A 27,998-nucleotide genomic window follows, 5' to 3' on the forward strand; every position below is an offset into this window, starting at 1 on the left:
GCTAACACCCCCCAAAAAGAAACCAATTAATTATCGGGATGTACAAGCTCTGACCAATCAGAAGTCTCGACATTACCGAGTTTTTTTCCCTACCCTGCAGGCTTACAAGCGTTCAGTCCTGTCAAAATTTGCACCAGAAAAATACCGCTAGCGTTTTCTGTTTGTAGTAATGACACAGTGGATGTACGTCGTTGATGCTACTTTCTCCATGTCATCTTTTTTCTTTCACTAGCGGAAGGTAAGAGATGCTGCGACGTTAATTTCCCTTCGCAAAACAGCTGGCTAACGCAAAGTTAGCTTTCGGTGATGTGTCAGTCAAGCTAAGTTAGCTGCTAATGTAGCATTAGCTAACGCCAGCTAACAATATTTGACAAACGTATACGTTTATAGGTGTTTTTTCCAGGATACGCGTCTAGTTAACTGTCAGAATTGAAAATACATACGAAATTACGATGTGACTTGACATAACGACATCCAGTTTGGGCACTATGAGCTAATATTTGGGTGAAGTAGCGGTTAGTTAGCCGTCAGTGCCTATGCAAAGCTTGCTAGCAAGTTTGTCATCTCTGTAGGCAATGGGAGCGAGTTAACGTTATTTTATTCTACCAAAGACGTAGGTTTCAATAGCTTCAACAAACTGGTTCTATTACGCAGACCAAAATGGGGGGTTGAATTCTGCAAGCAACATGGAAAATTAACAAGCTAATGGCTAACTTAGCCTGTTACATAATTCTGCAGTGTAGTCAATATTAAGAATCTCTCTTACCAAGGCTAGAGCACTATCTTCACTAAAACATTCCCCATAATGCAAACTGTATGTAAAGTTTAAATTTGCCTCAATCTTATTTGCACAACGTTGTCAAATAGCTGTCTTGCAAACCTGCCAACTCAGCTGGTCTGTGCTTTGTGAGTCTATAATTAGGTCAAACTTGCCCTGACCTTTGCACTTGCAGTTTTGGAACTCATGTCAGTTCTGCGTTCTGCACACAAAGCTGTAGTTGCATTTTGCAGTTTGCAAGTACTCAAGTGTGACTGTAGGCCATTATTTTTCCACTGAGAACTCTTACATTTTCTCCCTCAGGTGCACTCTACAATTATGGAGTTTTGAAAAGGAAAGTGGGAATTTTGGGGGGAAAGGGGGCCTTTCCCCTCAAGTTTGATGGTTGGACTGCTGGACGAGAAGGTCAGAGGGTGGTTTAAATTTTTTTGCCTTTTGTAAATGATTAAAAGAATATATAAAGGAGAAACTATTTTTGCAAACATTGAAATGTACAATTTTGTATAAAATGCACAAGAGGTTTTCTATTTATTGAATTCTTGATACCAGTGTCATGCTGCAAGCACCTTAGTTTGTGTTCAATTCTTGGTTGAAATGGTGGACTGAATCGAGTCGCAGGAAGGCTCGGGGGTTGCTAGGGTGCAGTGGAACCTCAACACAAGCACAATTCTAGCACTCCAAACCATCTCGACCTTTTGTTGACACATTTGTTTTCTTTGTTTTTTTTTGGTAGTACTTTACTTTTTTCTTCTTGGAGAGCAGCTCTGTTACAGTGCGCAGTTTTCGCGACAGTATTTTTGATTCGTCACCTTACATTGTATTGTTTTTGAGTTTTTTCTTTTGTGGGTGGTGGGCTGTCACGGACTTTGTTATACACAAGGGAGGTGGGTTCACTGTGAAGATTTGGCTGAGGTCAGGATGAGTCTGGCACTGCCTGACTGCGGCCCCAAATGCCGCTCAGAGCAGCATGCAGACGAGGTGATGGCCGCACTAACAAGCGGCTCTGAGGGGCAGCTGCGGGCGTTCTTGACCTCACACTGTCACAATGCGACCACCTTGCGGGATGCCTATGGTCGCACTGCCCTGCACATGGCATCCTCATTGGGAAAGAAGGCCATCATGGAGTGGCTGTTGGAGCATAAGGGTGCTGACCTGATGGTGAAGGATAAGGAGTCCTGCTGGACCGCTCTGCATCGCAGCACTTTTTACGGACATATCCACTGTCTCATATCGTTGATCAAGGTATGTATTTAAAGCACATCCCAAAAAATGTGCTGTCCAGATTTGTTGAGTTGTTCAAGGTGTTCCCATTTACCAGATTAGTCAAATAATGCAACAATATGGAAAGTAACCTGTGGTGCCATCAAAGGAAAAATAAGGCTTGCTACTTGCTAATTGTAAAGATTTTGGCTTCGCTTTGAATATCTCTTTTTGTCTTGACTTTGTTGTAGCATGGAGGACTTCTCTCCACTCAGGACAAGGAAGGTCTTTCTGTCCTTGACCTTACAATGAAGGACCGACCAGCACATGTTGTGTTCAAAAACAGTGGTAAGAAAAGCTGATGAGTTCTTGCACTTAAGTTGAGTAGAGATTTCTGGCATTGAGAGGGGGAAAAGTCAAAAGAGGTCAAAACTCCTTTATTTTACTGGGTAATTCCAGGGTTGGAAATGAACTTTTTTGCTCACTTGCACTGTGGCTGGTGGATTCCAAAACCTACCAGCCACTCAGTAGATTACCATTGGTTTTTTTTGGCTGATGAGTGAGGTAAATTTAACAGCCACCTGCATATTTTACCAGCATTTGGCTGGTGGCTGGCACTAATACCCAACCCTGGTATTTCCAGAGTTTTCGGGAAACTTAAGGCTTGAATTTGAAGCATAGTGTAGGATTATCGAACCTGAAACAACCCAGTCTAAAAAGTTAACTAGAGACCTTTTATGACTGTATAACATTAATGTTTTTATGTTTGTTTTTTGTGTATTACATGAAGATGAGTTGCTAATAGCATTTCCATGTCATTCACTATGTCTGCATGCTTCCTAGCCTAGGCATCAGGACCGCAATGGAAATAACTCATTCGACTTTATTGCTATATCCTGAAGAATTTTAGTACAGCATATACATTTGTGTACGGTATTCTAATTTAACAACAACAAGAAATCAGTCAATTAATTGTGAGACCAACAGGTTTGGTCCTGTAGGGTCATCATACACCACTTTACAAAGAACATTGTTCCTTGACATTATCGTGCATCATGACGTGCGTCATGGTGACTCATTCTATTTTAATGATGCGTTTCACACTTGCAAATGCATGGGATTTAACGCTCCCTGTGCTACATCACATCTTATGAGCCATTGTGATTTGTGATTTTTACATTATATAGAAAAGGATGTAGTGCCCACTGTGGATGAACATGACATCTTATGTTGGATCTGTTTTACTCTATCGTAGCTTATTTTTATCTTCTGTTTTATTTAACCATTATAAATCCTGTCTTAATGTGTCTTTTTATATTGCCTGGTGTTTCTTTTCTTAATGCCTTTCATGTCTTATGCAAAACACTTTAATTTGCCTTGTTGATAAAAAGTGCTATGCAAAAGACCAGTGGTTAAATCAAGCTTGAGGTAGAAGCAGTCAGTGTTGTGGATGTTTTTGTAATTGTGTTTTCTTCCTCATTACAGACCCAACTGAAGTATACACATGGGGAAACAATACTAATTTCAGTCTCGGGCACGGTAATCAGGAGAGCCGACAGCACCCTGAGCTTGTGGACGTGTTTGCCAGGACTGGGGTTTACATCAAACAGGTAGACTTAACAACATGCTGTTTTTCTTCCAGCTCTCCAGGGACTAAGAACGTGTTTTCCAACAGCATAGGGCTTCCCTACCCTGATACCCCACTCACATGTATCACACCAGTAATGGCCTCATGCTTCAACTCTGTGCCAACATGTGTGGCATTAGGAAAAAAGCCAATGCACATGGGTACTCCAGATAAGGCACACCACCTGGGTAAAACAGCAAAACACTCCCTCCCTAGAGTCCTGTATTACCTAACCTTCTCCTCAGGGTAAATCATCTTTTGTAAAAAATGTTTTGTACGCCATGCGTTGCTCACACTGGCCCATACTTTCTCAAGGTGATGCCACTGATGTGTAAATGTTGGTTATGCTCAAGAGTTATAAATTGTATGTTTGATGAATGAATTAAGTTTGTGGTTACAGCTAGGGCTGCATGATGTGAAAAAAATGCGAAATAACATTCAACAATATTTCTTGCGATTTATAAACAACAGATATTAATGTGTACTCAGTTCTTGACTCAGACTTACACAGTCCCTCTGCTTGTATATATTCATGTTTATTTGGTTCTTGAGGAGCAACAGTGTTTATTTAAGGACAAACTGAAACCTAAGCTGTACATTTCCTACTACTAAACTTGATAAACTTAACTGATAATTTCTTCTCTGTGCCAAGTGCCAATACCTGTCTTTTTGGAGCACTCGTCCAAATGGGCAACAGACTGAATATATTTACTGGCCCAACATAACTTTTTACTGGCGCCCACACCATCAGGAAATCCTTATTGTTGGATGCTACCTAGAGAGATAACAGCATGGCGAGTATCAGGACAAAATAGGGCCTGCAGACAGTGTCATTTTATACGTTGTTAGTATATTCAAAGTGCAGTATCACAGTCTGTAACAGTGTTCTCACTGCAGAAGTTATAATCATGATGACAATATCTATAGTGCAGCCCTAGTTACAGCCATTATCACGAAAAACAAGAGACTATCAGTAATATTGTTTGAGTCAAATAGAGGGCATAGTTGGTGTGTCAGGTGTGGACTTATAAGCTTTGTCTTCTCCTGTATAGTCTTCATTTGACTTTCGTTAAGCTGGTCTGTGCATGGTTAAACCATCCTGCCACACTGTGCCAGCCTGGCTACAGTTTCATGCATTTGTTGTGTGGATCCTCTTAGTGTGATTAATAGAGCCACTGGCAGCAGTACAACTACCCCCAGTGGTGTGTACACACACCAGATGCTAGTTATAGTAGATTAAATAATGACTGTGTTAGATATGTTGTCATTATAATCCATTCTTAAGACTTGGTATTTGTGTGCGGTTTGTGTATTTGTTGATAAATGATTAATCTGGGCTTCATGTCACAGTGTTATTGGTGTTAACAGAGGAAACAGTGTTTGAAGGTTTTTTTTCTGACATGCAGGACTTGTCGTGCAGAGTAATTTCATAAAGCCTAGTGGGGGACAGATGGATCTGATTTCATGACCACACAATGACCCAGTGGCACTGCGTATACTCTTTGTCTTCCTGGCCCAAGCCAGCAGGTGCCAGAGGTTAAATATTAATTCCACAATGACATGTTTTTAATTAAATGAACTACACTGGTGTGTATGCATGTGTGTGAATGTCCACATCAATGTGATACTTTGGGGAACATCCCTGTGCTCTATTGAAAGCTTGAGGGTAGCAATGCATTAGTAATGATGTTTGCTTTTCCACTTGTGCCCTGGCCTTTATTGGTATAGTGTTTTACTATCACTACAAGAGGGCTTGGCCGAGGGACGTGGAAAGAGATGCATCGCAGCCTCTGCCATGAGGTCAAAATTATAATGACAAGAGCCTCAATCAGCACAAACTTCAGACTTTTTCTTTTAACCTTAAAATAGGTAACACAGTGTATTAAATAGGGCTGGGCGATCAATCAGAAGAAGAAGAAATACTAATATAAAGCAAAAATGGAAAAATGGCAGTCATGTTGATGTTGTTGATGTTGATGATCTTCTTCTTGCAGGTGGTCCTGTGTAAGTTCCACTCTGTGTTCCTGTCTCAGAAAGGCCAGGTCTTCACCTGTGGGCATGGACAGGGAGGACGACTTGGCCACGGAGATGAACAGACTTACCTGGTGAGACTTGTTAAAGGGCATTATATGGGTTTAAAATGTTTGTATGTACAGTTATCTTTTTCAATGTTAGGAATATGAAACTGATAAAGGATTTGTGAGCTGATGTCTCTGCCTTCATTTTAAAGCAGAGGGTTTGTAAGTTGATTCACTTGAAAAGGCCAATTATCCATCTTGTCAAATTGCAAAAAGGAATTATATTAGAGGGATGTTAAATTTAGGCTGTGCTTGCTTGCACATCATGGCTTTAAAGGCCTGTTAGAAGATACTGATTAATCAATTTCAGTCAGTCATGTTGTCCACCACTGATAAATGTGTGGGTTCCTCCCAGACCGCAGCTGCATACTGCTAACACAGACTTTAAATTTCAGTGGATATGTGTTTGTTTTCTGTCTCCATGGTTAAATGCCTGAGGCTGCTGATGCTGGAGACTAACTTCCTAAGATTCAGTGTTTAAATGCTATTTCTAAAGTATTGTCACTCCGAAGAAAAGATACACAGAGTGGCCACTTTATTAGGTGCAACAGTAAAATCTAATACAGTTCAATACAACAGCTCAGTCAGTTCTACCTTTACAAAGATATTAATGTTCAGTTTTTATTGACACTGTCAGAGAGATGTTAATTTAATTACATCTTCATCACTGAGGTTGTACTTGCAGTATTGATGAACTGGATCACATATTATATTGAGAATTGTTTAACAGATCTAAATGGTACTCTAGCTTCATAAAGGAAGAGTATGTGGCACAGTCTTTGTACTGGATTGCATATGATTGTTCAATTGTTTGTAATTAAATACAAAGTAATAATGTATTTTTAAATGTGATTGTTCACTTTTGGAACCTGAAGTCTAAAAAGTGTTCTGCTAAATTGTTTAAGGCATTGCATGGTGGGTGGCTATGAATTGCATGGATTTTGCCTTAATCACTTAAGGTAGAGCAGTCGCTGCCATCTCCTCTGCAACAGAGTGGTGCAAGGATGATGTTTTATTTTGTAGGCCAACTCGAAACTCTGTGTCACCCTGGTAACCCAGAAAAAAGACAACAGGATTTTTCCATTTGATTTTGAATTACTGCAGGAGATAACATCTGTGGCACACAAAAGTTTATTATACTTTAGCCGTATAAACTTCACAAATGAACACCACTTTGTGATTTGTGAAGCCTAAATTCAATCACCAGAGGTAAAAAGCTAATGTCAGGCTATAAATGAACTACACTTTAGTTGCATGGCTACAAAGAGGCTGTGTAACCTCGTTGGGCCTTATGACATTCTGTGGTCTCATTTAGCTACTTTAGCCACATAAAACCTTCAAAATTCACAAGTGGGGTATTAACTGAAGTATTTTATGTTGGAGAACAAAATGTGAAAGTCTATTAATCTGTGTTTACCACAGACTTTATTTTAGGCATCTAACCAAAATCCAATTTAAAAAAAACCCACTGACTTCAAGACGGGGGCTCAGGGAGTGCAAAAATGCTAACTCATTTCCACTGTTTTTGGACTCATTCCTGCAGCACCCTGTACACATTTGATAACTTGTAAAACTTGTAAAAATGAACCACAGCGCTTATGTTGATTGTAAAGAAGGAACATGTTTATCAGTGTAGCAGTGAGGGTCACTGGTGTGTTTCTAATAATGTTTTAACAACTATGGAGCTCCATGGCACAGAGGAATAAGATATATCAGGGTTTGGATACACCCACAGTACTTGTTAGCAGGATCAATTCATTGATTGTTTTGCTCTTTTCATGGGATTTGCTGACAATGAGAAAACAAAGCTATTGCCAGACTTGTCCTTTTAAATTAGTTTTTTCAGCAAATGAATTTGGCATAACAGTAAACAGCAGGGCTCCTGCTGCGACAGTGCCATTTCAGTGGCAGAATAACTGGCAAAAAAAGTTATAAATAATGCACTGTTATACACAGGGATGCATTTGTGCCAAAAATTCAGGCACTGGATGCTGTCAGGAGTAAATGCACAGAAAACTCTGCAATCGCTTTATTAGTTAAACACAAACTGATACATTGAGCTTGAACTGTTAAACTGTTTGTACACTCACTTGTTTCTCATGACCTCCTCCTTCTCGCTCCTCTCCCCAGATTCCTCGGATGGTGGAGGGTCTGATGTCCCACCACTGCTCCCAGGTGGCGGCGGCTAAAGACCACACAGTGGTGCTGACAGAAGAAGGTTATGTTTACACTTTTGGCCTCAACACCTTCCACCAGCTCGGCCTGACTCCTCCTCCAGGCTCAGCTCACGTCCCTAAACAGGTAAAAGGTAGCAGGGATGGAAACGGAAAGGGGCAGATGACAGCTTGCAGTATATGTAACAAGCATTGTTTGTTTGCCAAAAGAGATTTGGTGGTTTTGGTGAATGAGATGATGTGCTTGGAATTCTTCATCTAGAAACTTTTAACTTCTGTACACCAGAGTTTTATTCTCCTTGTGATATGCTGTGTATGTAGGTGTTCTCCAAGACGCTAAAAGGCAGGACAGTGATTGGAGTTGCAGCGGGAAGGTTCCACACAGTGCTGTGGACCAGAGAGGCAGTCTACACAATGGGACTCAATGGAGGCCAGTTGGGTAAGTCTCAACATTGACATGTCAGCAAAGCCAGTGTTATGAGAGAAAATAGCACTGCTTTTGAGATACCAAATGTGACCTATAAGCTGTGGTAAATTGGAGCTGATAAAAATGAGACACACACCCTGTGTACACCAAAGTGTTACCGTGCCAGCGTGAAAATAAAGCTGAAGCTAATATTTTTAGCATGCAAGCATGGCTAATGATCTTGTTGCAATGGTAGAATGGTACAAATGTTTATTTGCTTCTGTAGGAGGTTTGGTGAGGAAGGAAGACCCTCCACCATGTCAGAGGTCGATGACCCAAAAGGCTATTATGTGATTTTATTTTTATAAATGTTATTTGTAAAATAAAATAAAATAAAAATAAAAACACACACACACACACACACACACAAAGACACACCATATATTGGTAACCTGGTATGCTAATGTACAGTGTATTTTGTACTTTATTCTGTGTTGATGTCCAGGTTACTTGCTGGATCCTAATGGTAAAATAAAAATAAAAACACACACACACACACACACACACACACACACACACACACACACACAAAGACACACCATATATTGGTAACCTGGTATGTTAATGTACAGTGTATTTTGTACTTTATTCTGTGTTGATGTCCAGGTTACTTGCTGGATCCTAATGGAGAGAAGTGTGTGACAGCCCCCCGACAGGTATCAGCCCTGCACCACAAGGATGTCATCATAGCTATGGCTGCAGCTAGTGATGGAGCAACAGTGGTTGTGACCGAGAAGGGGGATGTCTACCTGTTGGCTGACTACCAGTGCAAGAAAATGGCTTCAAGGTGAATTGGACAGTAGAACTTAACACACCTCTCATTACACTGCACCAATAATAAAGACTCAGTTGGCCTTGAATCCTTCTTTTCTTAAAATTTTTTAATTTTGATTGAAGATCCCACTTCACTAAAAGACAGCATACAAAATGAACATGACCTCAGTTTAGTTTCTTTTTTTTTTCCATAGTAGTATTTCCCACATGTGATCAGAGCAATGAAAGAAACAAACTGATCAATAAAATCACAAGCTGAAGACTGACTCACACACCCAATTATAAAACACACATATTACATTGATTTTGAGCAGGTCTGCCTCTAATATCCAGCATGCCACTAGAGAAATAGTCGGCATATGTCTTATTCAGGTCCAGTATTGATTCTTAACCAACAAAGGACTGCACTTTGTGATGTCAGACAAAGCCCAGTAATGCAGGTATTTGTCAGGCATATGTAAAGATGTAGTCTCTGTAAAGAATTAAACGCTGTAGTCTGCTGTGCTCATAGATGTTATTGATATGTGCAGCTTTTTCATGCCAACAGAGTCTGTGCTGCATCACCTCCAGTATTCTAATCAGACCTAATTTAAATGGCAACATGCAGTAAATCACCCACTAAACTGGAAACAGTTATCTCCTTTTTAAATTTGCATAGTGTAGTGCTGCAGATATCTGTTGGGAAGTCAGGCTCAGTGCAGGCCTGTCTGTTGAAGCGCAATAACATTGGATTTCCTTGAATGCAGAAAAATAAGGACTGGTAATTGAATGAGGATCTTCCACCAAGAAATGAAAATCTTGATCCATAGATAGACAAATGTATTTACTGTATTATACTTATGCTTTCAGTGTGACACTTAGTATTCTTTTTACCTGATTATTTATTTTTCATTGATCTCTCTCAGGCAGCTGAACATAAAGAAGGTTCTGGTCAGCGGTGGTAGTCTGGACCATCGTGTGGTTCCACAGATCCTGAATGAGGGAGGAGGGGAAAAGGTGACCATCTTGGCTTTAGATGAAGCTGGGAGGGTAAGTGCATTTAGAAAGTACAAGAGGAAAGGCTTTTACTCTCATATGTAGACACATGTTGCTGAGAAGCATAATTTGGTCTAAATCAATTGCGATCAATTAAACTCTACTTAAAGGTAAGTTCTGTATTTTTCAACCTGAACACTATTTTCACATTTTTTTGTCTATGTGACTAATGGAACAACAATTTTTAAACTGGCCCCTTATTTAACGAGAATGCTGCAGCCCACAGCAGCGAAACAGGCTGCAATCCGCAAATTTACATCTACTAAAAGTGTTTGTTTTTTCCACTGTTTAGATTATTATTCCAAGTAACAGCATTAGAGAGAGGATCCCTAAAGAGATGGATGTTTTTGTTAAGGAGTAAGTAACTCTTTGTTACCCCAGAAACAGCCCTAAAATTGCTACCTCCACCATACTCCATTAAAAAAAAAAAAAAAAGTCATTTTATCATTGTTAATTGCACTACATTAAAAACTGACATTAAAAAATAGAACTCAAACAATAGTCTTTGATAGTCTTTTCACGGTTTCAACAATAAGAAACTTCATTTTGGTTGAAAAAACTCTTAGTTCACCCAGTTAGACGTGAAAATACATTTGCTCTATACTCACTTAAATTACTGTTTATTTAAATGTGTCTGGTGGGTTTGGTGATAACAATTTTGGGGCTGTTTCTGGTTAAACAAAAAAAAATCTTACTCTTTAAAAAAGGTCTATTTGTGTAGGGATGCTGTTCATATTGTTGTCAGACCTGTGTCGTTACAGTCTCAGCCTGTTGGTGGCAAATACAAGCACTTTTAGTGGACGTACATTGACGGTCTGAACATGCCCTGAGTGTTGACCTTGTTTTGCCGCCTCTGGCCATTAGTCACTTAGACACAAAAACATGAGAAATTTGGTCCAGGTTGAAAAATACCAAACTTACCCTTTAAATCTCACTTCTCTTCCTGTACTAACATTTAGAAACTGAAGCAGAGTGTATAACATTGTTATTTTTACTTACCCCTATTGTTATCTAACCTGTGGTGCTTTGTAGACAGTTATACAATGAATGCTAGCCTATATGGAGCCCTATAGATGAAAATGGTGACTAAGAACTGTCTGTGTAACTTTCCTTAAATTTACTCCCTCCCCCATTTCCATCTCTCTGTCAGGTGTTTTGCTGGCGTTCCTCCGGCAGTTCGGTGAGACAGTGCCGGTGGGCGTACGGACGTCAGGTTTTCATGTCGGACATAGCTCTCAGCAAGAACGACATGATGTTTGTGACTCAGGAGGGGGAGGGCTTCAGTGGCGTGTGGGCTGGAGAATATAAAAAGTACGGGGAGAAGAAAGGTGAGGTATTTAGGAACATGGTATATTGCATAGTAAATGTTTAACAATTGTCAATTGCAAATTATTTAAACCATTTTCATTGGAAAAACCAAACCTTAAACTGGTGTAGCCAATTCTGAAGTTTACCAACTGCTTTAACCCATAAAAGGAGTGACCTTTAAGTCTCATTGACATGCCTCCCGTAATCTTAGAGGGCAGTGTGGAGGTGTGTGGCCATTCTGATGCTGGGACAATGTATGAGCGAATCCGCCTGGAGAAACTGCCGTACGTCCACAGAGCTGTCAGCATCACCATGGACTCAAAAGGCCGAAATTTTGGAGTGCTTCAGTCAGACCCCAAAACAAGGTAGTATATCTCGCGTGAAGCGTAAAAACTGCTACGCTCAGTGGTGTGTTTATGTTCTTATGTCTGAAGATATTCTTGAAGCCTTAAAAAGACCCTTTGGGACCAGTTACACAGGTGAAGTGTGACAAAGCTGTTTTGCAGACAGTGTAGACAGCTGCATTGGCAAAAGTTAAAGCATATCTGCTCTGTCAGGCAGACACGAGACAGGCGACTCATAAAAGTTTAAACACATACTGTGTAAACAGAGTGTAAAAAACTTATTGAGCTGCAGGAAATAAATCAATAGAATCATCATAACGTGACTTTTAAAGGACAGATATAAGGTATGAAAGCCAAACATCACCAATGAGGTTATGCCAATCAGTGGACAGAGGAGGTTAGAGCATCCTAAATGAAGGATGGATCATCTGATGAGGTGACGGAAAATATTCGGTTAGTACAATGTCTGATTACCAGCACTCTTGAGTCTGACTAGCTTTGGTATCCTTGTGGCTTACTGTACTGTATGCTGGTAAAACATCAGGAAAGGTTAAACACTTGAATACAAAGTGGGTAAAAAGTATTTAGAGAAATTACAAAGAATGTCTTTCAGCTATAAAACATACTCCTATCTTACAGTTCATCAGCATTAAGAAGCTGATGGGAAGCAAAAGAAAGATTGACTTTAAAAGCATTATCCCCCCCAAGGGACTCAATAATAATTTGCCACTGAATATTATCTTGGGTGGTTCCGCATAATGCAAAATAGTGAAATATTGATCTCATCTGGTCTGTCTTTATTTTTAGATCTCTTTCCTGCTGATAATACACACTGCTTGATTTGAGCCAGTGATACAGCATGGAGACTTCTTCCCCTTTTATATGATATTACTGTTCTCTAAACGACATATGGCTTGACAGAATGTAGGCACCTGCTGTCTGATAGACATTGTTATGATGTTATTGAAAAGGTCTGTGCTCGATCTACATTTGTCGTTTCTATTTAAATAGGCGCCTGGCCTTTTAAGGATGTATTGCCTCCAGTGTAATTAACATGCAGTTGTCACAGTTGGTACTTTCTGTGTTTGTGTTCTTAATTTTTATTATCTTGGTAGAATGATGTCCTTCCTGTGTCTTTGATCCAGCTTGTATGAGATTCCCAGCATCTCTCCAACCTGCTTCTCTCAACACTTTCGGAGCCTTCTGGAAGAGGCAGACGAAATGGACAGCATCCACGATGTGACCCTCCAGGCCGGTGATCGCACCTTTCCAGCTCACAAGTACATTCTGTCCATGAGGTCCGAGTTCTTCCGCAAGCAGTTCATGTCTGAGCATTGCGGGGTTGTTGAGGAGCTCGACGGAGAAGTGAAGAAGAGCGAAGATGCTGTAGGCTGCGATTTGATCATTTTGGAGAGGATCCCAGCAGACATGCTAGAATATGCCTTGCACTTCATCTACACAGACTCCTGCGAGCTGCTGGTGCACGGGGCCCGGCCAAAAGTCTCAGGGGCCTTTATGGGTCAAAACCAGGTGAGGAAATGAAAAGAATCCCTTGTATATTATTCACTTAAGCTCTCAGCAACGGACAGATAATACTAGACTAGTCTAAACAACATATTTGCATTAGCCTTGTAGAGCTGGGCCTCTGACTCAGCTTTGGTTATTTCATGAAGACCCACTGTCTCTGTTGCCAGAGCCAGGACTCGGAGCAGGAGAGGCTTATCAGCAGCCTGCAGGACTTGGGCCTGAGAGGTCGCTCAGCCCTCGATGTGTACCGCTCCCTTCCCCCTGCAACCAAAGGCGATGGCGACAAGGCCAAGAGCAAGTGTGCCAAGCCTGGCAAGAAGGGGAAAGGAGGCAAAGGTGACAAGGCCGGGGCCAACGAAGGAGGGGCCAACCCCGTGAAAACCTTACAGGGTGTTGCAAAAAAGCTGGGCCTGGGAAGCCTGTCTGCACGGTGAGAGACAGAGTGGGCCGTAAACCCTCAGGCAAAATCAGACATGATATCATTTACAGTTAATCATGCTTTCTTTGTTCCTTCAGACTGGATGGAGTCAAATATGAAAGTGGAAAGATCAATGTTATAAACAAGAAACCTGGCAACAAACCCAAATTCTACCAGAAAAAATGGTACGTATGAGTGTATATTTTATATAAATATATATATATATATATGTATATATGTATATATACACTGTGTATATAAAACAGTTCCAGTTATATATTAGATGGAAAACAATATATTTGACATGAAAATGTAGATTTTCTTATACATATACATACTTATCTTTTTTTGTCTGTACAGCTCCTATCTGTGTGATGTCACTCTGAAATCTGAGGATGGAAAAGAGTTTCCATGTCACAAAAGTGTCCTTTGTGCAAGACTAGGTAAGGTCAACACATCAGCAGAGACCCAAAAACACAGATGTTCTCATTCATTCTGTCTGATAGAGAATGCACTGTTGCTATTTTGCAATATTGAGTGTCATTCATCAGCACGTGTGCCTCATGATGTAGAGCCCAAAATCCCTAGTTGAAATATGATTAGTCCATTTAAATAATAGCCGCATGTAAATATTTTTGATGGCGATTTGATGTTTTGGAGTTATAGAAAGTGAGTCAACATTTTTTTTCATTTTTGTGTCCATCCTTTCTGCAGAATACTTCAACAGTATGCTTGGAAACCCCTGGATTGAGGTATGCCATTTTTTTATTTCATACTGCCTCATTCATTAACCTGTCCCTCCAGGATGTTGCGATCACAACAATTAATGCAAATTCAGCTAATCCCTGTGCATTCTGCATGTCAACACAACTTTATTTCAAAGTTAAGTATTTAAAACTGTTCAAATTCCATTTCATTAGCCCTTTTTAAACAGGAATTGCGCAAATTTGCATGAAAGCCCAATCAGTCTTCTTTCAGCATTGGCAGTATAAAAACAAAATGCCGCCTACCTACTTTTGTTTATACAGAATGTGCCTTTTTCGGGGCAATGTGGGGCATGAGCAAGTAACAGAACGTGTAGCTCAGCGTGTGACGTAACCAGTGACGTGGGAGGGAAGCCGCGGCTGGTCAGTCCTTCGGCAATTTTCTCGTAAGTCGGCCTGTTCTTCACCGTTCCTGTCATCTGACGGTTAATGGCCTCTTCGTTTGCGAGGGCAAGGACCGCTCGCAAATTCCTGCAATCAGTTTCCTGTTTATCCACCACCAGTGGGTCGCATGTGTGGCGTCATCAACAGCCCCTCCCGTTGCGGAAGGCCGCCTCGGTCTTTTTAAACTAAAAGGGTTCCGCCAATATGATGGATATGTGTCTAAATGCTCGCAGCTTGCCGGCAAAACGGCCCAACATTCGCGGAAAATCTGGCAGTGTAAAAGGGGCTATTGTAGAGCTGTGCGCAGAGACTATGGCCGCAGGAATGTGAGCTCTGTGCCTGGGAAAGGGTCACACACACACACACACACACACACACAGTGACAAAATGGCTAACGTTTCTCAACGGTTATTCGCAGGTTAAACGACAGAGTCAAGCTGTTTCGGTGTTACTGTAAGATTGTTGGTACTGTTTAACTGCTTGGTGTTGGATGTTAGCTTCTGCTGCTGTGTTAGCTCACGCTAACTATGCATGGAGAGCAGGAGGAGAACAGCTCACGGAGACAGTACTTCAGTGCTGCTTCAAATGGCAGCAACAGCTGAAATTCGGTGATCGAAGTTTCACTTGCCCCACCGATGTCATCACAAAAATTATTATAAACATTAACGTGTCAAATTTGTTTTAGAAAAGCTGCTGTGAAATCAGGTCTTTCAGGTCACTACAATCCCAAAAACAGCCAGTGAAATCCTGGAGGGACTAGTGTTTGTGTGGATATAACCACCGTGGTACTGATGATAATGTTATCCTGCGCCCCCACAGGCCACATCCTGCACTGCACTGGAGATGCCCACCAGCTCAGAGGTTCTGCAGGTCATTCTCGAGTATATTTACACTGATGAGTCTCCCACCATAAAAGGTAGCCTCTCAAGTTTTATGTTGACTAGCAGCACATGTTGACTTTAAAATATGTTGTTTTGCTGAATTTGCAGAAACAGTAAAAGGCAATATATTAAAAGGACCTACTGTTCTCTTTCTTTGCTTGACAGATTCTTTGAATGTAGAGTTTGTCTGCAACGTATTGGTTGTGGCTGACCAGCTGCTGATCACACGACTGAAGGAGATGTGCGAGGTCGTCATCACTGAGAACTGTATGCTGTGTTTGTCTTTTCCTCTGTCATTTACTTTGCCCTTAGCTTTTTCAAGCTTCTTTGCTTCAAGCTTATATCTCAACATAATGCTGCATTCACGATGTGAAAATGATAATTTCATGAATGTTAAGGTTAGAAGCAAAGAATAGTTGAAAATACTTTGATCATCATGAATTCTGGGGGTTGTATACTGAGTGCTTTCACTTATATTATTCAGCATTATTATTGAGATATTTGATCAGGTGTTCTTGTAAATATCAACTTTAACTTAATTTCAACATAATGCGTCACCATCTATATCAATAAATACAGACAGTCATGATTAAAAAACACAGCGGGTTCAGATTTTAGTCATTTTTGACTCTTCATGTTGGATTTTTCCATTTGTAATGGTTGTGACCACACATTTCTTGTGATGTGATGCAGCACAATTTTACAAATGGAATTCATAGAAAGTATTTCCAGACACAGTTGCCTTTTTGAAATGATTTCCATGAATTGTCAGTGAAGCTGCTTGTGTTGTGTTTCTCAGTGACTCTGAAGAACAGTGCAGAGCTGCTGGAATTTGCCACCATGTACAACGCAGAGCAGCTTAAACTCTCCTGTCTCCAGTTCATTGTACTCAACATGGCTGCCCTGCTGGAGTCAAAGTGAGAATCACAAGAATAACCTCAAATGCCCTTGGACCTTTAATAATTGGTTTAGAGCATTTCAGCATTTTTTCTTTGTGTATCAATTTTAATACAGTGCTACAATGAATGTCAATAAGTGTTTTTGTACCCTCAGAAGTACACATTGTTTGTTATCTTGAGTATGTGTTCACTGAGGTTGTGGACATTCTGATTTACTGTACACAGCAGGACAAATACTTGCCCCTGCAGGAGGGAGCTAAAAATATCTTTTCTCATCTATATGTGTTTTGTCTGTCTGCCCCTTTGTTTTTTGTGTTGCCCTCAGAGCACTGGATATTCTTAGTGATGAAGTGCTAGTGGAGCTTTCTGCAGCCTACAGGAGGATGGTGAGTCACCTCTCCTCCACCCTGAGAAAAAAAATCCCAGTCTGCATCATCCTTTCCATTACTTCATTGACTGCTTATTGTTTGTCTTTTGTCTTTTTTTTCAAGATAAAATAGTAATTAAATACGATGCTGGGAAAAAGCTTTTTGGAAGTCAAAGAAATGACTCAAACACAGCAGTACTGACTGTCAGACTTTGCACTGACATAAAAAAAAATCCATCTCACCAAGTTGTTTCAGTAGACTGTAGTCACAGGGGCTGTAAAAATAAAAAGGGGTGAGATGGGAAAAACTTAAGTAACTGTTGTTTTTGTTTCTTCTATGACTTGCAGCTGAATGCAGCAACCTCTGGTACTTTAATACTTCTGTGCAATATGTGGTGTTTTATATAATATAGTCGAATGCCTTATGACTTTAGACTGATTGCAGTAGAATATTTCGGTGCTTGAACTTTTTTACTTATGCACATAGTATTGAATTGATTTCACCATGTTAGTCTCAATTCTCAAATCTTAATGTACATTTGTGCAGGGTCAGATTTTAATGATCTTTTTTTTTTTTAATTTCAGATCCCAGCCATGCAGAAGAGGATTATCACTCCGTATCGAGGCGCCCCAGACCTCAGTGTGTATGAGGATGAGGATTTGGACTCAGCGTTCAGCCCCAAACCAGAAGCAGAAGTCGATCACTCCTGCAGGTACACCAACAGAAATGTTTAGTATCTCCATATTTACTCTTATGGTTTATTTGTCTTCTGATCTGGCTCCTGCGCAGATGTTTGTATTACTTTTCATTTGGGTACAGACCAGAAGGAGCATTCAGTTGTGACGGCTGAATTTATAGACTTAAATTCAAGAGAAGCGGGAGCTTACTGGACTATCTGCAAGTCCTCGCAATCCCCTTTAAACATCTTAAATGTGGAGCTCCAAATAGATATCTGCTAATGATTATACTCCATTACCCCCCTCAGGGAAATCCTGTTAAAGAAGGCCAAGATAAAGGCTAAAAAGAAACCAAGGAGACGCTCTGACAGCTCAGGAGGCTACACTCTCTCTGATATCATTCAAAGCCCCCCTGCTGCAGGTACACTCAAACACATGTTATGTTCTTCATTAAATACCATCATGACATGATCCACTTCTGCCACATCTAAGGCTTTTTTCCATCAGCTCCTTTCAAAAGCATCAGATTGTTGTTAATATGTATGTTGGATAATATGTACTAATTTTACCACTACAATCTCTCTCCTTTCAGTGGTCTCCCCATGCCTGGTAAAGTCAGGGAGGGCTAACTCAACAGAGTCCCTGCAGGAGCTGCTCACATCCGACTCTGAGGGCAGCTACATGGGGGTGGGAAGTCCCCGAGATATGCAGTCACCTGTCTTCCATGACAGGGCTGAGGTTAATGTCCGTCCACTACAGCAATCTTAATATAACGGATGTTGTGTTTTTTGGTCTTTTTACTTTTCTGTCCAGTTAGCACTCTGCTAGTAATTAAGTAATACTTAACTTATGTTATCACTTTTGATTAAGTTTCCATTTGCCATTATATGGTCATGTTAGATAAGTAAAAGAATGTGGCTGCATGACATGGATGTAAAATTAAAAAAAAATACATGAGATGATGGATATAATTGTTGTGTATCACTTGTAGGATGAGAAGGCTTTCAGTCAGAGGCTAAAGACCCCACCCAGCACCCCGACCTCGCTGAGGGACTGCCTCCCAACTCCACCCAACTCTGCCCCACAAACCATCCCCAAGGTTCTTCCCTGGTAAGACAGACTTAATGAAACCATATTTCAAAATGTAGATAGAACATTCATCACTGGTTTTACATTTGTTGGAAAGCAGGTTTGAGATTTTAAATAAGGTACCCTGACTTAAACAACAGACCCTCTATTCTCCCACTTCATTTTTAGAAGTAGGTTTGATGAAAGTAGGAAATGCTTTTAGATAAGTAAGTGTTGAAATTTGAGCTGTATGTTCAATGTAGTATGTGTGACTGTGTTATTACAATCTGCAGTCCTGCTCGTCCACCCCCAGTCTTGGATCTGAGAACCATCATGGACATGGAGGCCAACTCTCAGCAGACTCTCAGAGCAACTCCTAAAAGTCCTGGAAGGTGGTTATTCTTACTGAGGATATTATATACAAACAAATCATTTACAGAGACCCCTTAGACTTGTTGATCAGAGGTATAAGTGGCGATCAATTAATGATTAATTGCTGTGAATTTACAGATGAGCTGTTGCTTTATTTATTAAATGTGATGCTTCTTTTTGTTCTATACTGCACAATCTGAAGGAAAGCTCGACTGCCACACGACTGAACGTTATTTATTTTTACTGTTATTCCCTCAGCTAACAGTACATATTTTTCCTCCTGCCTGCAGTGTCAGCACCAGTGTTAAGCACTCCCCTGTTCCCACTAAACTGTCCCAAAAGCAGAGGAAGATGTTGGCTATGGCCAACAAGGAGGCCAGTGTGGAGTCCACTGCATCCAAACCAACCCCCACAGTCACCCCATCCAAAAGCAGTGGGAAGGCCTGGTGAGTGAGCCCAAATATCAAGACTGCTACTGCCCACTCCTCACAACTTAAAAGAAATAAGTTCCTCATTCCTGTTGATGGGTTTATAGCTGGTCACTGGTGTGACAGTTAATTTTAAAGGGACTACATTATGTTTGTTTGTTTTTTAATTTAAGGGTTAGTTTGGATTCACCAAAGTCACAAAACCAGCAGTCATAGACCAGCAACGTCCATGTTCTTTGAGTTAAAGTTGATGCTTTTCTCAATGGAGTCTGGCTTTGAAGAGAGCACAGATAAGCTTCTGTTCTCTGTCGGAAAGTGCTGTCTGACCGCAGGGTAAAGCAGTAAATATTTTCTAACTTAAACTGATATAGATTGTTTTTTTCCTGTGAGACTTTTGTTAGGTGTCTAAAATAAGTTTTGCTGCTGACAGCAGCAGTACATTGCTTAGCTTCTGTGGCAGTACTCCTGTCTGTTTCCTCTAACTGGGGGGATGCTGACTGTCATCTACTGTCTTAGAACCCCACTTCAAAAAATCCAAACTATCCCTTTAATAAAAGATGACTTTGTGGATTTGGATGCTTGGAGCAGAGACTGATCACCCAACTGCAGTTGCTCTCACTCTACAGAGGGTTCCGGTGTCTTTAAGCTAATTTCTTTTTTTTATGGCCGCAAAGTAACTGTTTTTCACTCTCATAGCTCTCCCTAATGTTTTTTTGTTGCAGCGGGTAGTTGTTTTTTCATAAACCCATTTTACACCAGCTGCCCAGCACCAAACAGCAAATGACAAAGTTAGCGACTAGCTAGTGAACATAGTGGAGCATTTAGCAGATAGACAGACATTTCAATGAGGAGGTGGGGGAGACCGAAACGGAGCTCAAAAGAGAGTAAATGTTGAACTGATTTTCATCACGTGGCCAGAAACACAACTCTAAATGAATGCTAATATTCTGTGTTGGCTAGGTGCATAAGTAGGCAACTGTTAACTAACATGTTGTCCAAACAAAGTTGGTAGTAATCACCATTAGAGAACATACTGACAGCACAGTCACCATATAGCATAAACCAGTTAGCTAAAAGTTGAAAGCAGATGGATGCTAAACAGAGAACAAGCCAGAAACCTGTCATATCTTTTTTTTTTTTATCCTGAAGTTAATGTAGCCTTAATGTGAAGTCAACATTATTTGACATCACACACACAGATGGGAAACACATTTAAAAACATGCTTTGAGAATGTATACACAGAGCACACACTGCAGGCAGAACGTCATCTGGTCTGCAACAGGATTCCTCATTCCATACATTATTAATGTCAAATTTTTTTGCGTGTTCCAAGTAGTCATTGCGTGGTCAGATGCTCTCATTGTGGGTAGAAACATCTGCACAGCCACTTAAGAGAGTTATAAAGTATGATCCTCTCCGCAGGAAGCAAAAAGTAAGTTCTGGCTACAGAGTAATGGCTTCTGTTGACAGTAAATCCTCCCTACACACTCACCTGCTTAACATTATAGATTTAAAATAGCCATCTGGACAATATATCAAAATGAAAATGATGAGTTTTCACACTTAGAGTATCTAAGCTTTTTATGCATACTTAGCTGGACAAATAAATTCCTGCACCAACACAGCAGCAAAGAAAGTTCAACCATCTTTTACTTTTATTGTGAATGAATGTGTCATGCATGCCTTTTTTTGTTTGTTTGTTTGCATCTGCAGGGCAACGGCAGTCCAGTCCCCACCTTCCTCTTGCTCATTTCGAGCGCTGCTGGAGGAGGAGGAGAACCGCTTGATCAAAGCAGGACAAACAGGAGCCCAGAGGGGTCAAGTTGCCCAGGTGTCCCCCGTCACCCCTACTCCTGCAGCCAGGAGGGTCACGTTCAAATGTGCCGAAAGCAGTGAGCCAGAGAGACCCACTGGGTGAGCATCTATACATAACACACACTGGGGTACAAGCACACAAGAGAAGAGGTTGCTGCTCTGTACAGCTGTTTTCCACTTGGTGGCACTGTTGAGGTGTCTTCACTGAACTGATGCTAGGTTTTTTTTTCACTCACTCACTCACTCACTCACTCACTCACTCACTCACTCACTCACTCACTCTCACAATATATACAAGATACCACATTAATTGAAGAGTCATTCCTGTAACTCTTCAGTACTAACTAACCTCATTACAATGCCTGATATAAGCCTTAATTAAAAAAACCTAAATTATATCCATGCTAATTCTTTTCTCATCTCATCAGACTGAGAAAAGTTTTTTATTTTTTTATTTTATGGGGTCACTTAGAGATTTAAAATAGACCTGACACAAACACATACTGGCTTTGAGATAAAGAAGTGAAAGGGGAAGTAATGATGAGTGTTTATCTGAGACTGATTCTCCAGGGAGGGCAATAAAAAAGATAAAATATTGAGTTGTGAGTTTGACCGGACAACTTGTTGAATATCAGTGCTGACTGACAGGATCTCCTCTAGTTAGACAGATTGAGAGAGGTGTGACACTCTGGTCAGAGTGAGGTGAACAGCTCTAAATGACCCGATGCAGCTGGGTTGACCTGCCCGCGGACACTGAGTCACCATGACCTTTACAACATCCGCCGACAGCTGGACAAACACAACACACACAAGCACAGCAGTATGAGCTCCAGTCTGTAAATATGCATTTCTAGTTGAATTACACACCGCTGTTGTCCATCAAGGCAGATTGTCTTTTATTATATTTATTCTGATGCAGGCCTGTGTGTGAGAGAGTTAAAAGAAATTCAGCCATGGAAGAGTCAGGCCATTTCAGGTCTTAAAAGTGAACTTCATCCTCCCAGCTTTTTGAAAGCGCATCTCTTTTATCTGATATCATACTTCCTCTTCTGTATCTTTGCAGAATGAAGCGTGGGTAATCTTTAGAGCAGACTTCTAGATATTAAACAGCTGTGTGAGTCACTCTAGTGAAGCCGGTGATGTTAATCAGTGTTGATAAGGGCAGCCCTTATGTCACAACAGATCACACAGAACAGGGAGCAGGTCTCAGGTTCCTCTTGGTATTTGGATGAGCAGAGAGACGGACGAGTTCAAGGCTCAGGAAGCAGCGGCAACCACGTATATTCTCATCTCTGCCTTCTGGGACACGTTTTCCATATCCCTAGTCAGAATTAATAGAGATGCCTTTATAATCTTGTCAGACTCTTTTTTTTTCCCTCTCTCTTTATGTCTTCTATGAATGTTTCCAGAGGTGTCTCTTGGCCGGATTAGCAAGCACACGCAAACACAGATTTTCCATATAGCTTTAACATGCATCATAGTGAGTGATTAGGAATGTTTTTGGACGCATTTATAACAAACTATTAATGCAGCGTGTCTCCAACCCTCACGTAGCAGCTATGAAAAAGAGATCACTTTAAGCACACACAAATCAGACTGCAGGGAGCTTGTGTCATCTATGTGACATGTCATATTTTACATGTCATGTCGAATAGATGTTCAGGATCCTCACGGAATGGGGAAAAACTAAGACAGGTTATGTATTTCAGAGTAGAAGAAGATAAATATTCAGAGGGAAAATAATGTCTTCTGCAATCGTTTTTTTTTTTTCCCGAGGAAAATGTTCTTAGTTGCGTGTAAAAGGCAGATTTATTTATACAACACAAGTCATGCTTCAATGTGCCGTACAAACATTTAAACTTTAAAACAACTTTAAAAGACTGAATTAAAATAAAAGATCTTGTATACAAATTTAGGGACAATCTTGATGTAAAAATAACGACTAAAAGGAAAAAAGCAGTAAACGCAACATTAGAAGGCAGCGAAATTGTTAGATCATTTCGAGATTTGTTCCACATGTGTGGCACATTGTAACTGAAATAAGTCTCTCGGATCTTTGTTCCAACTCTGCAAACATCAAGCTAATGTTTTGCAGAGGATCTAAGGGGTCTGGCTGTTTTCACATTGCACAAGCAGGTCATATTTTGGGCCTAAACCATGTAGTTACTGATGCACAAGCAGTAAGATTTTGGATTCTTTTTTGTGTATGAGACATATTGGGAGGTTAACCAGGACCCAGACTATTACAGTCGCCTAAGTGGTAATAACAGCATGTAGTTTTTTCACGTACACGCACATTGGGTCTCTTTTTTTTGTAGCAGTTATAATGACTATTTTTTATAATAATAGTGGATCGAATGACTGAGATGTGAATGGAGTCTGTGGTAGGGCTGCACAATATGCAAAAAATGATAGTGAGAATAGTAATTGGGAGTGGTAGTTTTTGCATTTTATTCTCACTGGGAAAAAATAGAAAAAATGATGATGGTGAGATTTTTGCTGGGGTCTGTACCAAACAAGAATGTTCCCGTTGTTCTGTATTATGGGTGGGACGATTCATCGACGTAATCAATGCCATCGATTACAAAAATACATCAATTTGCAAAACATGCGTCACAATAAAGTAGGCTGCACGAAGTGAAAGCATGGATGCCTCCCGGGAACTAGCTGTAGTCTACGAAGTGAAAATGACATTCACAGTTGTGCAACTGCAGCACACAGACACTCCAAGTGAAAGCATCCCGGAGTGCTTTGAGACGGCAGCAGAAAGCACTGTCCTCTTAACTTTTTGTCCCCACCCAAGCATGATATATCAGGATTACCAACATGCGGATTGTGTTTTCTGTTAGTATTAGTCACTTTAACTTTCTGCACCGCCACCAATGATACCGCATACGTCATCTAATGTTGTTATTCGGCTGTTGTATATTTTCTGTTTAATGAAACAGGCATGCACAAGTGATAAATTGGCCTAAATGAACATTATAGACCATTGCTACAGTCTGTGACTCATTACAGTTATTTTCCTCGCCCCACACTGATGCAAAAAATACATTTGCCAGTAATTATCTAAACTGCATATTATGCCAGTGATGAAATAAATCCATGTCATAATCATTTTAAGTTTTAAGTCAAGTACTTAAGAAATAAAAACTGATTCTCATGTTCAGGGTGCAGCCCTAGTCTGTAATATGATGTGTAGGCCGGAACGTCTCTGTTGCACCATAATGATTCATTTTTAATGGTATTTTGTGATACATTACATTTCAAAAAATTGCACTTCCTGTGATTTGGATATTGCACTTAGCCATATTGCAGTTTCAATAATATTTTGATTATTGTGCAGCTCTAGTCTGTGGCAGAGATGGATCCACTGAGAATTGCCACCTAACTCTGCAGTTTCCATCAGATCTGTGAATCTTTATTACATCTTTTCAGTCATTGTTTTGATTTTCCAGTTGCAACTTTTTTTGTAACAGTTTTGGTTCACTCTCAGCGGTCTCGTAGTGTTTAGTTCACCGCAGGCAGCTGTTTTAAGAGAAAAAGCTAAACGGTGTGCTAAACGGGCCCAGCATCAATCTGCAGACAAATGTAGCAACAAAGTGGACTTACATAGCTCAGGTGGCCAGAAATGCAACATTTGTGAATGTTAATGTTGCTCGTATCTGCTGGATGAGTAAAAACTGCAGTAGGTCCACACTGGACTCAGAATTATGCCAGTAGAATTGGATTTGGCTGTTCAATACGACTATTTGACTATTCCTTTGTCCTTTTCCATGTACAATTATGGTGAAAGTAAGGAATGCTCACCCTGCAGCTAAATCTGAGGATAGAAACATCTCCAGTAGTACACTGACTGACAAAAAGCAAACAAATAAAGCATAATGTGAAAAGGAGCTTCCTTTTGTTTGTCGGGGGGCTCAAACAAACAGTTGGGGTTCGACTTGAAGGACTCTGAGTTGACTGAGGGGTCTCTGACTGATGATTTAGATCTTCGACTTTCAGGGAGCAGCCCTAATTGGCAGCTGTTTGCTAACATTTTTGACACATGAACTTTAAAGTTGGTCATATGTCATTGTCTTGTTCACAGCTTGTTTCTGCTGTCCCCAAAATACTGCCAAAGAAAAGTATGAGGGTACCCAGATTCTTCATTTATGTTACTCCAGCTTTGTCTCTGTTGAATTAGAGAATGTGCTGGGACATCAGATTATTAATCTGGTCAATGCGCTGCATCAGTTTTGTATTAGGATGGATGTCATTAGAAGCAAGGGATAGGTGTAAATTTAAGTATCTTCTGCATAATTATAACCGCAAATATTTTTGTTAATAACATGCTCTACATATGACTGGAAGCATATGAAGATTGATTATAACAGGACTGAGAATCGTACCCTGTGGAACCCCGCATGAGGTCTTATATTCTTTAGACCTGAACTTTTAATAGACCCCAAAAAGTTTCCGATCTAAGTTAAAACTAGTTTAGATCATGTCTGAATCTGATCCCCTTGGCTATATGCGATTTTCCGGTCAACCCACCATATTTTGAGATTCACTGAATCAAAAGTCGTGCTGACATCTGTCCTTATGCAAAAATCATTTAAAACTTTAATAACAGCTGTCTCCATACTTTTATTCTGATGGAATCTGGGCTTCATGATAGAGATTTATTTTAACTTCAGTCTTGTTATGCAGTCATGTAAGAGGTTTGTGAAGTCCAGGTGGCCAGGCGACCGTTCACACACAGGAGCTTGTCAGTAGTAGTTGACTCAACCTTTGCCCATGCACTTCAACTCTTGTTGCTTTCACTATCACAGCAACAGGCACTGATACCCATCCACTGTCTTGCTCTCTCTCTCTCTGTGTCACCCGTCTCTCCCCTCAGGCCCTGGGTGCTAGGAGCAGTGGGCAGCCCTCCCCCCTCCTCCCTGGTGACCTTTGCCTCCATCGTGGAGGAGGAGAAGGAGCAGGAAGCTGCACTGATCCGCAGCCGGGAGAAGCCGCTGGCGCTCATCCAGGTAACGCATCTTGTCTGTGTGCATTAGCGCTCGCACACTCACCCACACATGCAGACCACACTCCTGCCATGACTGAATGTATAGCTCATGTTAGCAGCATCCAAGTGGAAAATATAATGGTGGTGTTTTAGGGTGGTTAATGGCCACAGCATGCATATCCTCTCTATCCCTAGCTGGCAGGCATGTATCTAATGAGCATCACGTTGTGTACGGTGCTGGTTAGAAATGAGGTGCCTCCAGTTTTGTCTTTTGACAGCCCTCTCTGCTCTTCTCCAGCTACCGCCAGGCTTCTGTCAGCTCCTTCTCAAAACACTTTTTCCCCTATGGCTTTCTGGTTGCCATTACATAAAACACTCTTATTATCATTATGCTCTCAGTGTCAGCGTTTTCTCTTTTACCCTCCAATGAATTGTGGTTTTGTCGCCCACAGTATCTCCCAATCTCCTTTCCTTGTCTTTTTCTGTCCTTGTAGATTGAAGAGCGGGCAATCCAAGACCTTTTGTTCCACTATAAAGCGCGGGACAACCCTGACGAGCTGATAGTGGTGGAGAGGTCTTCCAGAGGTCCTATAGCAGCCCCGACCTGGAACAAACACTAATGTTTAACAACACAGCTGCTACATACCATCAAAGTGAGAACATCCCCTGCAGTTATCTTTCAGTATCATTGGCAGCGTCCCAGCTGCAGCTTCCCTGGAACATCCTCAGCTCCATCAGTCTGTGTGGAGAAGTACCTCAGACTTCAGCCCAGTGTGGGATGAGTCTGATGCAATTATATGCTCGTCTCTGCAGTGTTACTTTTATTTTTATTGCTGCTCAACATTTAGTTTCTATGAGTGAGTGAGACGGAGTGAGTGTATTTCATAACTGAATGTGGTCTTGAAGAGAAGTTTGGGGTCTTTACTTGGCAAAGCAGTGATACCTAAAGTAAAGAACTTTCCCAAATATGTATGTGAAGTTTAAGTTGCCAAAGAAATGGAGGTGTTCAAGCCACAAAATGGGTCCAAAAGACATCACCTCGAGGGCTTGTGTGCGCTTAATCCCTGGAAGCTCTCAATGTGATTAAGAAAGTGAGAGTGCCAATTATCAACCGCGGCAGAGCGTCATTTGTACTAAGAGCTATTTACCAAGGCAGCATGCTCACTTTCTTTTTATGGTCCTTTGTCTTCTTGATACTTTAATTGTTTTGAGTGATTGCTTCAGCTGACATGCAGTGACAGTGCAATCCTGCTGGACTCAGTTAATACATGTATTTTAACTATGAACAAAATATGTTTTTCATATTTAAAATACATTATTTGATGCAGTTATAGTGAATGATTGTGTTGAACTGGCTTTCTAGCCTTTGAAGTTATCACTAGTGTTTTAGACAAGGTGGTGTGCCTTTATTAATGCATACAGATACAGCAGCTAAAATACCATTTTCTCTCCTCATTATTTAGTTGTTCTAGTCTCCAGCTTTTCTCCTGGAGCCAGTTTAAGTTTGCTCGGTACCCCAGTTCCAGACCTTGTAATTTAGGTTGCAATTTTTGTGTGTGTGAGATGTATGGATATGAAGAGAAAATGGCATGTAATAAAACATCTCACCTGTGCAATGA

At 40.7% G+C, this 27,998-nt stretch overlaps 1 protein-coding gene across 1 annotated transcript; it reads left to right on the forward strand.

The window, feature by feature from the left end:
- The first annotated feature begins 80 nt into the window (after nucleotides 1-80).
- Nucleotides 81-27,998, forward strand: ibtk (inhibitor of Bruton agammaglobulinemia tyrosine kinase). Its single transcript, XM_050046247.1, has 29 exons — nucleotides 81-238; nucleotides 1,082-2,020; nucleotides 2,230-2,326; nucleotides 3,464-3,588; nucleotides 5,600-5,710; nucleotides 7,814-7,984; nucleotides 8,179-8,296; nucleotides 8,930-9,110; nucleotides 10,003-10,126; nucleotides 11,283-11,460; nucleotides 11,652-11,805; nucleotides 12,930-13,314; nucleotides 13,479-13,741; nucleotides 13,828-13,914; nucleotides 14,090-14,172; nucleotides 14,444-14,481; nucleotides 15,697-15,793; nucleotides 15,924-16,025; nucleotides 16,558-16,675; nucleotides 16,983-17,043; nucleotides 17,610-17,737; nucleotides 18,011-18,123; nucleotides 18,295-18,440; nucleotides 18,694-18,812; nucleotides 19,064-19,162; nucleotides 19,433-19,588; nucleotides 21,285-21,485; nucleotides 26,269-26,401; nucleotides 26,874-27,998. The coding sequence occupies exons 2-29, from the start codon at nucleotides 1,697-1,699 to the stop codon at nucleotides 26,997-26,999; spliced, it is 4,038 nt and encodes a 1,345-aa protein (XP_049902204.1). The 5' UTR covers nucleotides 81-238; nucleotides 1,082-1,696; the 3' UTR covers nucleotides 27,000-27,998.

The sequence above is a fragment of the Epinephelus moara genome, chromosome 6 (assembly GCF_006386435.1).
Source record: "Epinephelus moara isolate mb chromosome 6, YSFRI_EMoa_1.0, whole genome shotgun sequence".
Lineage (NCBI taxonomy): Eukaryota > Metazoa > Chordata > Actinopteri > Perciformes > Serranidae > Epinephelus > Epinephelus moara.